This window comes from Gordionus sp. m RMFG-2023, chromosome 3 (genome assembly GCF_954871325.1).
Source record: "Gordionus sp. m RMFG-2023 chromosome 3, tfGorSpeb1-WG-v2, whole genome shotgun sequence".
NCBI lineage: Eukaryota > Metazoa > Nematomorpha > Gordioida > Chordodea > Parachordodidae > Gordionus > Gordionus sp. m RMFG-2023.
Genome location: NC_088777.1, coordinates 197,390 through 216,486, shown reverse-complemented (window position 1 = coordinate 216,486; position 19,097 = coordinate 197,390). Strand labels below are relative to the sequence as shown.

Sequence of the window (19,097 nt, the reverse complement as noted above, 5' to 3'; positions counted from 1 at the left end):
CACTTTTTTAGTATTTAGCTTTTATCAATTAGTTGGTAAACACTTTCATCACTATCCATTTTTTATTGTTTGGACAAAACATCTCATTTATTATAAGTTTATGTCTACCTCTGTGTAGTTGTTTCCGCGTTAATATTCTTGGCATAGCTGCTTATATAATTCTCATGCCTAAATTAAATATGCGTTTTGAGTAATCATTTAAGGCCTTCTCATTGTAATATTATAACACCTTAATCTATATGCCATGTTCTTTACTTTCATGGATAATACTTTTAGATCCTAATATTTTTATACTTTATATCTTGTCTTCCTATGATGACCGAGATATTATCCTTAACATTCTCTTTCTATCGTTAATACGTTTCTCTAATTCATATGTTTTTGCCGGGATACTGAACATAAATATTTCTTATAATTATTGGAATATTCTTTTATACAAAAATGATTCGTATTTTAATACTTGTATGGTAAAAGTATGTTTTTTTAGAGATTAAATTTCATGTATATAAATTAAAATATTTTCATAAATTTATTTAATTCATTTTAAATATTACAATATGCCTCATTCCAGTCAATTCATAGAAGTCTAACCTCGTGGAAATATTAACTTATATCACGCTTTCCCTATTTTAAACAAAATGGTAAATTTTATCTTAATTTTATTTAGTATTTTTTTTAGGCTTTATCTTTGCACCCTATTCAATTATTGAAAAACGAAGCTGAAGAAGATAGAGGAGAGAATGCACGATTGGTAAAATTTGAATAAGTTTTAATAAAGTTATATAATTCTAGTCAAGTTTTATTGGTGCCATTGCCATTGGGGATTTGGTTAAGAGTACTTTAGGACCAAAAGGAATGGTATGTATTTAAAATAATTTGATATATATTTTAACACTTAAGGACAAAATTATACAATCATCTGGTATGGATGGGCGTGGAATAGGAGATATTCAAATAACTAATGATGGTGCAACAATTTTAAAATCAATAGGGGTTGATAATCCTGCCGCCAAAGTGTTAGTTGGTAATACAAAACAATATTAAAATTTTAATCTTGTTAATTTTGTTTTAGACATAGCAAAAACTCAAGATAATGAAGTAGGAGATGGAACTACATCAGTATGTGTTTTGGCCTGTGAATTGTTAAAGGTATTATTCTCTTTTCCTTTAATTTCTTTGTAAATTTTGTTATAGTCACTTTGTGTTATTAATTATACAAAATATGACTAATGTGATTCATTTATAATAATTATTAATTGTACAATTGCATATATTATTAATGATAGAAGCAACAAAATTTTGATCTAAAAGCTTTCTATAATAAAATAATAGCATATATTTTTTTTTAAATCAAGCTTAATTTGTATTTTTTTATATATTTTTTCAAATTTCCAAAAAAATTTAATGGTAAAAATAAAATTTTACTAGGTTACTATACATTTTATATGTGCAATATCATTTTCTATACTTTCACTTATCTCTTACTAAACAGTCTTGAATCTTGATTTAGCTAATTTAAAAAAAAGTTATATAAAGATTTTATCCAAAGGTAATTTAAAGATTTTGCTCATAGATGACAGAAAAGGCTTGGACATCTATTTGCTAAATTTTTAGGCTTAGGTTATAATATTTTGGCTAAAATCTTTACCATCTTTTAAAATTTCTTATATTTGTAACAATATCTAGATATTCTTTAGAAGGTCTTCTACAACATTTTTGTTCGATTGTTTGTAATTTAAACTGAAAAATCTGAAATACCTGAACATATTTTTAATATTAATTTTAGGATTTTTTTATAGAATTTTAAATAAAATAAATTTTTTAATGAAAATTTGGCTGTTATTTTTGTTTAAAATAAAAATTGTGATATATTTATTGGAAAACAAGTTATTATAGAAATAATATGAAAAAATATATCAATTAGCATTAATTTTTTGATCAAAAGATCAAATTTTTAGCTCCACATTTTACTTATGCTTCAGCATTTTCAATTCCTTTTTTGCCATTCCTTCATTTATTTTAAAAAGAGAATTTATTAAAATATTTAATTTTTATTGATGAATTTTCTCATTATTATATAAGAAAATATGTTTATTACTTTAATTAAATATGCACATTGAGAAATAATTTACAAATATTTTAGGAAAATTTTGATAAAATTAAACCTGAGATAAGTTTATAGGTGACTGATATATGCCAACTAATTACTTGCAAAATCTCAACTTATTCCTAGATTTCTCAAACAATGAGTAAAAAAATTTCTATATAGGACCATATTTTTTATGCTAGCATTATTGTTATAAAACACTTAATTACTTATCATTTGCTGCTTACAAATTAATTTAATTTAAATTTATTAATTACATTCAATTAAAATTAACATTTTGATATGTGCATTGGGTGTGGGCCATGAAATTATGAGTGACACGAAAGAAAGAAGAAGGGGGTCACTGCTCGAATGGGTATAAATTTTAAATTATTAAGCCTGATTGATGGGCCTTCCCAAAATTTTGGTTAGGCCTGAACATAAATTGCCCGTTAATCATGGAAATTTTAATTTTTAAAATTGTTTTTGAATATAATTTACGATTTTATAATTATAATATATATTTTTTTCTAATATTATTTAGTTCTTTTTTATAAACAACATTTATTTTCTGTCTGCTAAAATTTCAATTGAATGAAAAATAATAAATCTATCATTTCTCGTAGAGCAATGGAAATTTGGTTATAAGTTTAATTTAAATGTTTTATTTTCATTTATCTTTATACTAATCATTTGCACTCAAATTATAATCAATCAGAATTTATAGGAAGATTAAATAACTTATTGTTTAAATTTTCCCATATTTACCAACAAATCTAAAATACTCTCATATGTACATATATATAAATATAAATAACAATAATTTTAATATAGTACATTTAAATATTAATTTTCCTTTTCTGTTCCTGTGAATTTTTTAAACTTTTCCATTGCCTCTCTATTGTTCATTAAAGGGTCTTAATATAAAAAAATTTTTTGAATAATTTACTATGTAATGATCATAATAAATATATTTAGTACAATGATTGTAGAGTCTATGCACTTACTTAAATTTTTATCAATATTCAAAGAATGTTCGGATAATCTGAGCACAGATTCTCATCCTCACAATAAAGGAAATTTATCTATGGATACAAAAATTAGTAAAAATTTTGTCAACCTCCTTAAGGTGATACAATAATAATCAAAATCTTAAAAATCATGACAACATTTCTCAATATATGAAAGATTTAGAGCCACTCCATAAGGTGCTTATTCTAGATTCGAAAAAACTGCTAAATTTTTAATAGACGAATAAAAGTAGGATATATATATATATGAAATAATCTAGATGCTAATTGATATAGAATTATATGATATGAAAGTCAATGTCAACTATCATTTATAACTTTTCTTTTTCATCCTATATATTTTAAATGAAACATTTAGAGAATTTTGATAAAGCATTGTTAAAGATGCAAGAAGATTCATCGCTCATAAAACAAATTACAGACAATATTTTGGAATTTTGGAAGTGGGAAAATTCATTTTGATAAAATTAGCTAATAAAATTTTGCCAGCCCTGGCATTTGGCTTCTAGTAAAGGGATATTTTTTATAGCCAATTGCTTATTAGAGGAAAGTTGAATACAATTAAAATAAAATAAAATGTATTTTTTTCTTTTTCTAAATAAACATTTCATTTATATATTGTAATTATTTTGTTAAAAACTTAGTGACTAAATTGGTCTACTAAGTCAATCCATTTATTCGTCTTAGTTGACCAATTTAGTCTATTAAATCAAATTTTTGAGTCGAACTTGCACAACTGTATAGCCAGAGTACGGGTAAAAATATAAATTTTATTGTTTAAAGTAAACAACATGTTAAACTAAATTATAAATGAAACGAGGATGAACCATAGAAATAATTTACAGAATACGTTAAATTCTATTATAGGGACCTATAAATCACGCCTATGTTTTTAGGTCCAACCCAATACAAGAAAAAAAAGAAGTTTTTTTATTAGGAATAAAGGTCTATTTTTATTTATTGAATTGGTTTGCAAAAGTAGGCTCTTTCAACGACAGTTCAAATGATGAAAGTGATGAAGAAAAATATAAAGAAATTATGGTATAAAAAAATTTATGTAAACATTAGGGGAAACAAAATAATTTAATATTTTGTCGGGCTCCGAGTCATGTCATAATTGAAATGTTAAAACCAGGGTCCGGTATATCCCAGAAAATGTGTGGGATCATCACCTCACTTTAGCATGCTTATCTTCCCATGTAACTTCGAATTCTTAAAATAAGTTCCAAACTTTGAAAATGTTAAAAAAAATTTTGTCTTTTAAAAACTTTCCCTTTTTAAGCAGCTAAATTGGTGTCAAACAAGCAAACGAAATATAAGATTTAATTTTGGAGGATATTTTATTTTTCCTAATAAATTTAAACAATATAAGGGGAAAATTGGATAATTTATATTTTTAATTTATATTATTTTAATTTTGAATGATTTTAATGCCCAGCTGGCACCATTAATTTTTTATCATAAAATAAATAACCAATCCCTCCCAAAATAAATTGACCTTTTTTCGTATAAATTTTACAATTATCAATTTAGTTTTTCTCTTTCTCCGTCCCCAATTAATTATATATAATATAGATAGAACCTTATGCTTATATAAGTGATTTATCACTGATTTTAGAAATGTTTACATCTATGAGGCTGAGTATTTCAAACATATTTAAGATGATTCCAACGAGATCTCGTCGGAAATATATCCACTGCAATACACATTATAATGTACTACCTACAGTTTCAACTACATACTTATAATATACGATTATTGTATATATATTTTTAGCAAATTTAAACAGGCATATTACAAAATCACATTTGAGACTGGAAAATATTGACAAAACAACAAATTCGTTATTAGGAGTAAGAAAATTGGTTTCACATGAAAATACTCAACTAAATAAATTGATAATGAGGTTCGTATTAAAAAAATAACATTCCCATTTAACAAAATAGAAATTCCATATTTCGGAGATATCTTCTCCTTCATATTTAAATATGAGAAGATAGGGTGTCGACAAACGGTTGCCCACTATGTAAATGATTTATATCAGAAATCTAGGAATCAACATTATGGAATTTAAACAGGTGAATAGCAAAATCAGTCTGATATCGGACATTATGCTGGGATTAATTCCCTATCTTATTGTTCATTGGTAATATATTACATTGATAAAGTTTGGAAAATCCTAAATATCCTTCTTGATCTCATAGAATTACCTCATCCACATACGGGTGAGGAAATATCAATTAACCTATTATTATCCTCTTCTGAATCTTGCAGGATTCAAGATAAAATAATATCGATGACAATCGATAATGACAAAAAATTTCTTGTCATCTGTGTCTTTTACGAAAAAAATTTTATATCGATAAATAGGGTTCTTGCCTATATGGCAATAGATGTTTGGCACATATACTATATATAACAGTAGGCTCAGGAATGAATGTTTTGAATGAAAAATTGGAAAAATTAAATAAATTTGTTAAAAAGTTCCACGATTCTCCTAAATTTATAATTAAAGACAAAGTTGGATATATCGAGCTGTTTTTAAGTCACCAATCGATTACATTGGTAGTCGCGCTAGCTACTTCCTCTTTTAAATATATACCTATTTCAATCTGCTACATGATGTTGAAACTCGTAAATAGCCCTAATATCTATGTAATCCTATTCGCCTTCTTAGTTTATTATGTGTGTACGCACGGAATAAGACATGGCTTCATTACCGGGCTCATTGGTCGTACATTGACGACCCTGACATTGTACTCATTTCGTGTATAACGTTTAGAGATTTTTAAAAAAATTCAGGATTATTTGTAAATTTAGGCAAAATCTTTTTCCTTGTTTTTCGGTCTAACAAACAACGATATACAGTTTGAAAGAGTATTAATGTGCTCCGTATATATCTCTGACTTTTTAGGAATTTCATCTATAAATAAAACTGCCGACCCAACTGTAGAGTTTGTAGTATCTGAGGAAATTTCTCGGGTAATATTAAATATTCTTCATGATTATAATAATTTGATTATCGGGAAGATAGCCTTTCTTGCCTAAATTATTTACTACATCGATATTCTATAAGATAATACTAAAAAGGGGGTTCTTTGTTAATTGTGGAAATCATTAAAAATTTGGAATTCCATCTTGTGATGACATCTAGTGGTATACGAGTCTCACTTGACAAATCCATCCATTTCTTCATAAATTTGTGAGAATTATGTAACTTTTTAACAAATTTATTTAATTTTTCCAATTTTTCATTCAAAACATTAATTCCTGAGCCCACTATCATATTTAATATATGAGCCAGGCATCTAATGCTAAATAGACAATAACCGTTTTATCCATATATAATTTTGTCATGATAGACACAGAGGAGAGGAAATTCTTTGCATTATCGATTGTAATGGACATTATTTTTTCTTGTATGCCAAAAGATTGGAGAGAGGATAATAGGTTTATTTCATATTTTCTCACTCGTATGTGGATGAGGTAAGTCTACGAGATCAAGGTAGGATATTCACAAATTTCCAATCTTTGTCAATATAATGAATTGTTATTGAACAATAAGATAAGGAATTTATTCCAGTCCAAATGTCCATTGTTAGGCTGATTTTGCCATTTACCTGTTTTAAGGTCTTCAATAATTTTATTTCTAGATTTTTGATATAAATCTTTAACATAGCAGGCCGCCGTTTGTCTGCACCATATCTTCTCATTTTTAAATATAAATGAGAAAATATCTGAAATAAGTAGATATTATTTTGTTAAATGAGACGTTACATTTTATAATATATCTCATAATCAATTTATTTAATTTGAGTGTTTTCATGAGGGACTAATTTTCTTATCCCTACTAATGAATGTGTTTTTTTGTTTTTATTTTCCACTCTCAGGTGTGAATGTGATTTAGTAATGTATCTTTCTAAATTTGCTAAAAATATATACTTGAGGATGTATACTATAATGTGTATTTAGTGAATACATTTCTGACGAAATTTTGCTGGAATCATCTTAAATATCCTAGAAATACTCAACTTCCTAGATGTAGATATTGACGAAATTTGTGACAAATCACTTATATTAGCATCTTGGGTAGTCAAAGGCTTTATTTATATATTATTTATATAATAAAAAATGTATTTTATCTCCTAAAATTGATTCTTTGTTATAATATAAAAAGGTTAATATTTAATTGTTGAGTTTTCAAATTATGGATATAATTACATAGGAATCTGTGTCAAATCAAAGCCTATGATTTCATTCTTCTACATTGTAAAGTCTATCACATTAGGCATATTGATTTTATAGAGCGTTGGGAAAAACTGGATAAGCATTAATTTAAAATTAATATAAATTCCATTATCCTTTTTCTTAACTCGCGAATCTAATTGTACTGCTACTTGATCTTGAGGACGAAGAAAGTGAAAAACTATACTCATTGATAATTGTAAAATTTATTTTTAAAAAGGTAGTTTTTATTTTTAATAGGAGATATTTCAATTTCATTTTAATAATATTGATTGCATCTATTGATCTGGATGCTGCGATGATGTTATTTAAAATCGCTGTCGGTATTTATATTTTCTAGACTTTTTTTTTAAACTTAATGGCATTGATCAAAAAATATAGTGCTTTCCGCCTCGATATTTTGAAATTAAGTTATCCGGGCCAAAAATTTTGGCACATTTATTTTAAAATAGAACGCTTAGATTCTTTGAAATTGAGCACTTATACGTTATATTTTTACGAAAAAAATTAGTTAATTGGTAGGCAGGTGTAATTGCATGAAAACTGGCTTTTATCCTTCAAAAATTAATTATTATGTCTTCTTGCAGGAGATATCGGAATAGTGACTATCTATCTAGCAAATTGAACATTTATTATAAAAACATTAATTTTTACAAATTATCAATAGTTTATAATGATAATAATAAATAAGCCTGCCACCTAAATAATATTTTTCATGATATTAATGCTAATATCTTATAATTACTTATGTTTAAAAATGAAAAATAATTCGAAAAAATTTTTTAAACAAAATGCCTTATTTTATATAAGAGCGCCATCTATTTTTTTAAAAATATCGTGATAACCAAAAATTTCGTGGCTGTCTCCAGTTTAAAATTGTTCTATTATTTCTATTATAAAAATGATTTTTTTTTTCTATAAAAGCAATTTGTTTGAATTGAAAAGAACTGGAAAAATAGGGACAATTGTATATTTTTGTATGATGTTAGAATTGAAAGGGTGTAAAATCGATGATATATAATAATACCTAGATTGACGATACATTCATAATAATGTATCTGAAAGCGTATAATACATATCAGTTGGACCAGCCATTTTGGTAAGCCATATGGTAAATATTCCCTAGTTAAAAACTACTATTAAATCGTTAACTCGCTTCCTTATTATCTCGATGATAAGGCAATTCTTTAATAACGATTCAAAATGGCGACCCCAGCTGTTTTCATTGATGTACACTTTTAATGAATGCATCGTCAGTCTAGGTATTATTGTAAGTTGAATAAAATATGAAAAATGTTATTGCACATTTTATCCTGTCATAAAGTTTGATTTTCTATTCGAAAACAATGGCAAATAAACTTGTATGTAAGTATTTGGATTTGAAGATTTGTAAAATGAGTTCTTTAGCTCACTTCACCTTGGATATTTATTTAATTACAAATACATTATTAATAATTATTAGGAAGGCGAAAAATTGATTCACCAAAAAATACATCCGCAAATTATTGTATCTGGTTGGAGAAAAGCTACAGATGAAGCCCGCCGGGTTTTGAAAGAATCGGCTATCGATAATAGGTTAATACAATATTTTTGAATCTTATTCAACTTTAGAACCCTAAAATCTCACGAAATAGATGTGTTATTAAATGGCAACTCAATATTTTATCCTGAATAATATTGCGCCAGCCTGATGATTTTGCTCGCTCATAGATGGCACAAAGGTCGAGGTATCGATTAGTCAAATCTCGAGAATTAGCCATCATTCTTTTGGCTGAAATATTGAGTTGGCCCTTTTTAAGAATCGGCTCAAAACGAACGAAATAGATGTGTTTTAAATATATACCTATAAGAAAAAAATAATAAATCTATCTCGTGATCTCAATTCTCGTAACATTTATCTAGAATTTTTGAACGTGCTCTTGCCATTCATTTAGTGTTGTTAGATTACCTAACAACGACCATCTCTACTGTGGTTTAATCAAGCTGTTAGCCTAAAAAATTGAATTAAGCTTCTAAGTTGCGTCTCAACTCGAAGATTGATTATAATATTTTGGGATAAAAATATGGCTACGCTGTTTTATAGTTGACTAAAGTTAGGTAGTTTGACAACATTACATTCATTAGCTCGTCAAGGATTACTAACTTTTGGAGAGCTTAATTATTATCATGCGTCCTAAAATTACCTCATTATAAGGTTTATTCCACAACATACAACTACGATAATTGAATAATAAATAACCCTTTGTAAAAATTGAACCAATTTTTATCATCCATTCTTTTAAATGGATTGAATAAATTTATCATTCATAATTTTATATACCGAACCGAATAAGGTAGTAAATTATTTAATTTATTTGAACGATAATTCGTTATTTGATTCATTTATGAAATGAAATACAATTAAGTAATGATTTTTATAGATTTAATTTTTGTTTAAAAAAACAATGTTTCACTACCAAACTCCCATTAAATATCTATCAAAATATTTAATGTTTTTTTTAAAAAAAAACCATAGTTATTGCATTCATACTTTAATATCATTATTTATTTATTTTTTGCATTTAGAAATGACAAAACCAAATTTAATAAGGATTTGATGAACATTGCCAGAACAACTCTTAGTTCCAAAAATTTGGCCCAGCACAAAGATTTTTTTGCCAAATTAGCGGTCTCAGCTGCCATGAGATTGAAAGTTTTTATATATATAATATATATTTATAAGTATATTTTTTTTGGTTATGGTTAAACATATGTGCCCTATGCAAAATTTATTGGCAGCAACGTTTTACCTTAAAAATATGGGCGATTTTTACGCCGCTGTTTATGTCGGTGGCACGTCTAATTTTTCATTACCTCAATAAACTATTTTCGATAAATTTAATCATTCATTTGATTCTTATTTTTGAAAGAAAGTTTATTTTTCCATTACCGATATGAGACGTTTAATTAAATTCATAAAATTATAAGGTCTTGTTTCTCCGATCTATTTAACATAATTGATTGGGGCTTTGTTAGTGCCACTTACACTTTCGAGTATCGTCTGTCATTTATTATACCATTATTATTAATAAATCTGCTTTAAACTGCTCTTGGGTGAAAGGAATTTCATTTGTTAAGATCTATCACCTCAAAACATTTTCTGTTCTTCAAATTATTTAAATTATCCAGATTATAGGTCTTGTATATGATTGTAAATATATTTTCTCTTAGTTTAAATAAGATTTTCAACACTTTCTTAACTCCATCCACTGTTACAAGATCATATAATTCAGTACCAAACATAGGCGATGTCCATATTTACCTAACCGGACACGCCTACATCCATGATCATTGAAATTTTTAGACCTTAAATTGAACACGTATTCAACTTTATCTATTCTTGATGTAATTGTTTCCTCAGTATGTTTTTGGGTTACATGATGGGTTGCCAATGTATAATATCCATTAAACATATCCTCTATTTGGTGCAATGTATTTTTAATAAAACAGATACTTTCTTAATTGCTTAATACATTAAATTAATAAAATAACATTTTTATAAAATTTAATATTAAATTTATAAAGAAATACCTAAATTTATATTGTCTAATAACGATAACATAATTACTTTGCGCTACACTGCCACGTATTTATAAAGTTGGCAATGTTGGTGCGTTGGATATCTTTTTCATCGGCGGCATGGCCCACAGGTCTAGTTATGGCTAGTAGAGATCTGCAAAGTTAGACTCAATCGGGTTTGGGATGGGCCTAATATTTTTAAAAAAAATTCTATATTTTCTAATTTTTATTATGTATTGGGGAAACATTTGTAAGTTCAAATCATTGGATTCAATATTTTCCCACTCGAAAAACACTAATTTTATCTCATAGACATAAATCCCTGTAAAATGTACAAATATAGGAACTATTCTCATAAATTTTATATGTTAATTGTTTAAAATATTATATGATTTCTTTTCTGAAGACTTATAAATTCAGGGAATTCAAAAAACGAATATTATTTATATAATAAGCTTGTGTTTGAACCAGGTTATGATGTAAAATGGAAATAATTTTTATAAAAATAACATTTAATTTGATGGGAAACAAACTCAATTTTTTATATAAGTTAAAAATGGGTTTAAATTAATAAGGTTGATTCTATTTATGTTTCTAATTCATGAAAATTGACAAGAAATCAAAATAAACTTATTTAGCTTGTGGTCTGCATGTACAACAACACTTATTTTTATTTATAAATTGTAAAATTCGAAATTATTATGGATATCTTATTAATAAATGAATTTAGAGATGAATAATTCAAGTATAATTTAACTATATTAAATTATTTATGATTATTTTTTCTTCAGGGCAAGGAAGATTTAAAAGCTATACAAATCATCAAAAAATTGGGAGGCAATCTTATTGATTCTTATCTAGACGATGGTAAAATTTTCTAATACTTTTAGATCATTGTTGATTAACATAGTTGACATACCTTATAATTTGTCATATATTTTTTCAATTAAATTTTTTTTGGCCCATAAAATATTTAAGGGATAATTTTTTTTTCCCTTAAATATCTAACTTAAAGCACATAAAATATTTGTGAATTAAAGTTAATTTATGTATTAAAATTAAATATCATTTTTTGGCTAATCTGCCAAAATTCAAATTTATCAGGCACAGTTTAAAAAAATCGTCGACATAACTACAAAAACATAAGAGAGGTCAATTCTTGGTGTAAATATTCAATTTACATCAAAGTCCATTATAATTTTGAGAACTCCTGAAATTATAGACCTGAAAGAAAGAAAGTACAGGAGAGTATACTAAAAACTTTACAAAAATTTAAAATTAATATTGAACAAATAGACACGATTACTTCTGATCAGGGATGCCAACTAGGAAAAATTTTTGCCCGGGTTACGTTCGGGTTCAGTTTAAGGTAATAAAAAGTTTAGGGTTCGGTTCAGGAGAAAAATTTTTAACCAGGGTTTGGTTACGTACGGGTTTAGCTCGGGTATCTTTGAATTGATAAAAAAAATATTTAAATTTTTAATTTAAAAACTAGACATACATTTGGTGTAACCATTCTGCATATAAATCTATCCAGTGTCTGTTCAAATTGGAATCGTTTGGTTGCGATTTTTAGTGGTTTTAACATTTCAACAATCGTTATTATCCCTTTCCAGTCTTCAGTCGATAAATAATGAGATTGTTCTGAAAAAAATCTTCGATATTGGGTTTGAGTAAAATCAGCCTTTCTAACATATCATGTGTTGAATGCCATCGGTGACAATATAACACGTGCTTAGGGATTTTCTTTTAAATTTAAGCACCTAGCTTTTTCAATAATATCTACAATGGGTGATAATTTTATTGGATCTTGAAGTGTATGAGCCGCACAACGTGCACTATAAATCGGATAAGATAAAATAGTTGATAAAAAAAAGTATTCAGATCGATATCATGTTTATATGCATTCACATCCATATTTTCATCATCTGCTGATTCACTCCTCATATCATAATCAATTTCAGGCTGCTGCAAGAGCTTTTAAGCTTTGATAAAATTTGCACCATTATCAGAAGTAATTGTGTATATTTGTTCAATATTAATTTTAAATTTTTGTGAAGTTTTTAGTGTTTCTCCTGTACTTCTTTCTTTCAGCTCTACAATTCCAAGATGTGATGTGAGGCCATTAGTTATGTTAATTTTATTATTGTCGCAATTTTAGTTATTAATTTATTTACTTTTAAAATGATAGAAAAATAATTGTTTATTATAATTTTTTATTATAAATATCGAAGAATAAATTATTTTATTTTTTTTGTTTTGTGTTTAAATTTTTCAAGAAAAAAAAGTCAAGAATTGAATAGCCGATTTCCTGTTTTCTATCTTGAATAATAACTAGCGATCCCTGTTAAAACTTTATACAAGCTCAAAATTATAATGGACTTTGGTATTGCAAGTTTTGTCCCTAGTTTGCTGTTGCTTTTTTTTTGCATAGAAAATATTGATTTTTTATTTCATCGATTGAAAGATAGATCAAATAAAAGTTTTTCTAAATATCAGGTCGGTATTGGTTATTGGACACGTTTAGTATGAATATCGCAAGATATCAGTTTAGATTGCCCAAAATTTTTTGCTCTTTTTTAAAAAAAAATCGGTTATTTGAATTCCCGGACCGAAATTTTTAAAAAAGTTTTGCCGGCCCGTTAATTTTAATAATTACTCAAAATAGAAGACCTATGTTATATGGGCTTTCTATAAATAAAATAAAATATTTTTATTTTACATGAAAAATTCAATCTAAATTGATAAATTTAGATATATTTAAAAATATTTTCAATACCTAAACCCGGCCCAATTTATTTTTAAATATTAGACCTGGCCCGCACGCGATTTTTTTTAAAAAATTAGGGCCCTAAGACCATACGGGCCGGGCTTATTTTTGCAGATCTCTGATTTGAATAGACCAGATTTATATTTAGAGGATTGATACAATCTTTGTTTTGTTTTTGGTTTATTTCTTGTCACATTGATTATGACTTAACATAGAAATTTTTATTAATCCATGAGCCCTATAAGATTCAATCAAAATGATAAGTTATGGTAGAAAATCTTTCAAAGTTGTATATTATGAATGCTAAAATTGGTAAGTAATTTTAAAATGCTGCTAACAGCTACTCGTGAAAATTAGTTACATTATTTCAAAAGTAAATAGTTACATTGCAAATTCATTTATAAATAATTTTTATGGTCCCTCATTTTTAATATAATTTTTGTCACACAATTTCAATCAAAGCAAGTTTATATAAATAATACAACTTGATTAATGAAATAATTAAACTGAAAAAAAAAATATACCACATGAATATATGCACCAAAAAAATATAATAAAATTTAATACACATTATAAATGTAAATATTTTATTGTGCTCTCTACAACAGGTTTTATCCTAGACAAGAAAATAGGCCTTAACCAACCCAAAAAGATAACGAAAGCCAAAATTCTTTTAGCCAACACCCCCATGGATACAGATAAGGTTAAAGTGTTTGGTTCTCGCATCAGGGTGGACAGTATGGCAAAGGTTGCCGAATTGGAAGGTGCCGAGAAGCTCAAAATGAAGGAGAAAGTTCAAAATATCCTCCAATATGGCGAAAACGTTTTTATTAATCGGTATATTTTATAACTTTCTTTTTAACATAGAAAAGGCTGTATAAACGGTAGAGGTAACAGGCGAGTAGTGTCTGTCAAATCTCCTAACTTTAGCTAACTTCAAGACGGCTTAATCACACTTTTAACCAAAAAAAAAATTGGCTTAAACCATAAAATCAACATCAACTTTAAGCGTTTTACGTTTTTTTGAAGGATAAAAACTTGGTCCTGAAGATAAAAAAATGTTATCGAAAGATATTATAGTGATTATAAGAAATTGTTTCTTACATAGTGCTTTATACCTGAATTTTTATTTGATATTGTGATATCGGTTTCAAAATTACAAAAAAGAAATGAAATCTACGAAAATATTTTGATATAAATTTTTTTTTATAAACCTTAATTGATGTTGACACTTAGACACAGTAATCATGTTAATTGTTTTTATTAATCGTGTAAAATAAGTTTACTATACTTATATCCAATTTATTAATAAACCAGGCAACTGATTTACAATTATCCTGAACAACTCTTTGCTGACGCTGGTGTCATGGCTATTGAGCACGCTGATTTTGATGGCATTGAAAGACTGGCACTTGTCACCGGTTTATATTTATGTTTTAATTGGTACATCGATACTAAGCTAAAAATTATAATTAGTTTTTTTTTTAGCTAAACCTTCTCCTCATAATCAATAAAAATTAAGATTAATTAATGTTTCCTCCCATATTCTCTATTCCAGGTGGTGAAATACTTTCAACATTTAATGCTGAACCAGGACAAGTTAAGCTGGGCCACTGTGAATTGATTGAGGAGATCATGATTGGTGAAGATAAAATGATTAAATTTTCAGGTAAATAATTAAATACTATGACAAATATTATATGTCATCACAAAATTCATACCCCTATGGTTGATGATTAATTATTGTTTTTGTAACTAAAAAACGCAATAATTTCAAATATTAATATTCTTCTTTATTTAACCTCCTTTTTTTAATTTAAGGGACCCCCAATGCTGAAGCATGCACGATAGTTCTCAGGGCCGCTACTACTCACATTTTGGACGAAGCAGAAAGAGCCCTTCATGACGCTCTTTGTGTGCTAAGCCAAGCGCTCTCCACCATCAACCCCACCAATCTGGACAAGGGGGGCAAAAAAGGTGCTCAATCTACCCATGGAGTGGTGTGCGGAGGAGGTAATTAAATTTTTCAAAATTATTTGCTAAGGTAGCTTTTCTGTGTTATATTTATTCACATAACTGGAAAAAATTAATCACTCACAAGCCATAGCAAATATAGTCTTGAATAGAATATCATTTAATTTTTTTTGTCCCCAAAATTTAAATAGGTGCCTCAGAAATGTTGATGGCGGTTGCTGTTAATAAACTAGCCCAAAGTACCCCTGGAAAAGAAGCCTTGGCTATGGAATCATTTGCTAATGCTTTAATTCAAGTTTTTATTAAACGCTATTATACATATTTTTAATTTGATGGTAAAATTTATTTTATTTGATATATATATTTAATTCTATATGGGGTCATGGTCATCTCTAGTGAGATCTTCTGACCTTTTAATTTCGATAAAAATTTGTGGCACAAAAACGTTTTTGGATCTTAGGTTGAGAATTCAAAATAATGAGATACAATTTTTCAAATAATATTTATTATTCGTTTACTATTTTTATAATAATTTCTTTAATAAATAGCGTGACTGGTAAATTATTTTAATCAATCACGCGGATTATGTATAATTATATTTAAACGTTTCAATACAATAAAGCAGTTATCCAAACCGAACCGTTAAACCGCTAAAAACCGGTATTTTTATCGAACCTAAACCTCTAAAAACCGTTCTAGCCGAACCTGAACCGACCGCTAAAATGCCTCTGAACCGGTTCGAGTCTCATAATTTTATGCTTATAAAATAATGCGCAAGTTATTACTAGTAGTATAGCAAAAATTTTAATTATATTCAAATTGTTTTAAAATTATTTTCAATCACATTTGATTGATAAACATCAGTCATAATTTTTATAAACTTTAGTATATTGCCATTTTACAACATTTTTTAAATATTTTAAGTTTATGAATTATAATGCCTAGAAAAAAATTAAATCTAATATATAAATTATTTACATATAGTATATTATAAATGACACATCAAATCTGATATCATACTGGCAATCCCAGCTGCCCAAGTATGTGTGGAAAGATATTTTTCAACAATTAAATTTATATTTTCTCCTTATAGATATAATTTGAGCAAGACGAATTTTGAAAATATATTAATTGTGCGGCTTAATAAAAAAATTTTAAGTAATTGTTCATATTAAAATTAATCATTGGTATATTTATTTGTTATATTTATATATTAAATATTATTTTATAATGTGCAATTAATAAAAATAAAGGTTTTTATTTAAAATTAATCATTGGTATATTTATTTGTTATATTTATATATTAAATATTATTTTATAATGTGCAATTAATAAAAATAAAGGTTTTTATTTTAATTATGAAATAAAAATAAAGGTTTTTATTTTAATTATGAAATTAAAATTTTTTTTTCCTTATACATAATTCTAATTTAGGTTTGAATACAAAAGTGTTAAAACCGGTTTTTAGAGGTTCGAACTGAACCGTTATTTTTAACTTAACCGAACCGATATTCGTTTCGGTTTGGGTCTCTGCAATAAAGGCCTTTTTTTATTGTTTAAAATTATTCAAGCATTATAGATATATTATTGAGGGAAATGGATATTAATTAAAAAATATATTTAATAATCATATTTTAAGGAAAATGTATTTTATAAAATTTTTAGTTTAATTAGAATGGATTTAATTTGGATAGGGTTAAAAAACAAAGTTTTATACCTAGAATCCCATTTATAACTATAGGACATGTATTAGCTTACAAGATTTTATCGAAATTGTAAGATGGGAATGATTTGACATGGAATGAGCCTGTAATTAAAGAAATCGTTAGAAATGTTTCTCATTTTATGATGTTAATTTTTTTTTCTCCAAAGTTGCCCACTATCATATCCGATAATGCTGGATTAGACACCGCCGATCTGATACCAAAACTGAGAGCTTGCCACTTTAAGGGTCAACACAAAATGGGACTTAGTAATTTTTTTATTACTTTAATAAAATTATGTGATAGCTGTGATTGGCTTTTCGTCAAAATAAGTTTAGCGAAAACTTTAAAAAAAAGACTGTTTAATTTAATTATAAATATTGTGATTTGGAAAATCAATGGCGTGTCACCAGCTGATTTGTATTCAACGACGCTTCAATGCCATTAATCAATGAAGCTCCTCAGTTTGGGCTAATATTTTAAGAATTAATTATTATTTTTTTAAATAGACGTTCTAACTGGCGACCTAGGCGACATGAATTCCTTGGGAGTAACGGAACCGTTCATCGTCAAACTTCAAATCTTGCTCAGCGCTTCCGAAGCTGCGGAAATGATAATGAGAGTAGACGACGTAATAAAACAAGCACCCAGAAAGAGGGTTCCTGATAGACATCCTTGTTGAAAATGATATTTTAGAAATTGATCATTCTCTTTATTTTCTCTTTTAAATAATTTTTTTTTGTAATATTCTTTGATTCTGTAAAACAATGATTGTTAAAACGTTCGCTTTATCCAAAATATTATTATATTGCTTTTACTTTCGTTCCTGTATTCTTATGTAATAAATTAGTATTTTGAAATTTTGCCTGTGCTCCCGTCATAGATTCTGAAAAATATGAGAGATTTTTTTTAAAAACAGATGTAGCAGAATAGCTCAACTGGTCATAATATTTCAAAAAGAACCACAAATATGCTCAAATTAAATTTAAAGTCTTTTGTGTAAAAAAGTTTAGCATTTTGAAATTCTTAATTTTAAGGTCCGACTCAAACCTTACCAAATAGTTTGAGCAAGGCCTAAATAATGTCTAATTTTTTTTAAAATGGTCATTTATGTTAGTCAGTTTATCTTTTTCTAAATAACCTCGATAGGATGAGTTTTTAAACAATATTTGTCACATGATTGAAATCAAAATTACTGGTCAAAATCGAGATAATTTTGAAAATGTGACAAACAATTTTCGTAAACAACCACCATTTTTTGGAAAAAAAGATATATTTTTATTACAGCAGGTAGAGGTCTGCATTAGGCTGGGTTTTCTCCTTCCATACTTTGAATGGGCAAGGTCGGATTTTTTAAAAATATTTTTAACATTGGGGGGGGGGGTGAAGGGCTGGTTGAAATTTTTTTAAAGTAATGGGTGGGTAAATAAATAAAGAGCCAACCCAGCCATTAAAATATTTTTTAAACATTAGGCCGGTTAAACAAAATTTATAGATAAATGAGCCGGCATGCGAGTAATTCTTTTTAAAAAAATTATAAGTGGGCGGGCTTTTTGGCTAAAAATTTGCCCATTGCAGACCTCTATTAGCAGGTTTCATACCCGATAGCAAAAATTCTCTTAGTATCTTCAAAATAAAAAAACTCGATCCTTGAGGAACAGTTTAAGTAATTATAGTGATATCTTTATATCCTTAAATTTAATCAATATTGATTTAAATATTTTTTTAC

The 19,097-nt window shown here is 27.1% G+C and overlaps 1 protein-coding gene across 1 annotated transcript; it reads left to right on the top strand.

Annotated features, from left to right (window-relative positions):
* Positions 1-570: 570 nt before the first annotated feature.
* LOC135927367 (T-complex protein 1 subunit beta-like) lies at positions 571-18,199 on the top strand. Its single transcript, XM_065463335.1, has 15 exons — positions 571-641; positions 680-751; positions 793-858; positions 901-1,024; positions 1,073-1,149; positions 8,826-8,938; positions 9,929-10,055; positions 11,713-11,788; positions 14,300-14,528; positions 15,009-15,112; positions 15,250-15,360; positions 15,513-15,704; positions 15,857-15,960; positions 17,538-17,637; positions 17,878-18,199. Exons 1-15 carry the CDS (start codon positions 639-641, stop codon positions 18,048-18,050), a joined length of 1,671 nt encoding a protein of 556 aa, XP_065319407.1. The 5' UTR covers positions 571-638; the 3' UTR covers positions 18,051-18,199.
* Positions 18,200-19,097: the final 898 nt, after the last annotated feature.

Excerpts from the sequence above, each read along its gene's own strand:
- LOC135927367 (XM_065463335.1), top strand. Across the intron at positions 8,939-9,928 it reads GAATCGGCTATCGATAATAG|AAATGACAAAACCAAATTTA; the intron begins GTTAATACAATA and ends TTTTGCATTTAG. Across the intron at positions 14,529-15,008 it reads GAAAACGTTTTTATTAATCG|GCAACTGATTTACAATTATC; the intron begins GTATATTTTATA and ends TTAATAAACCAG.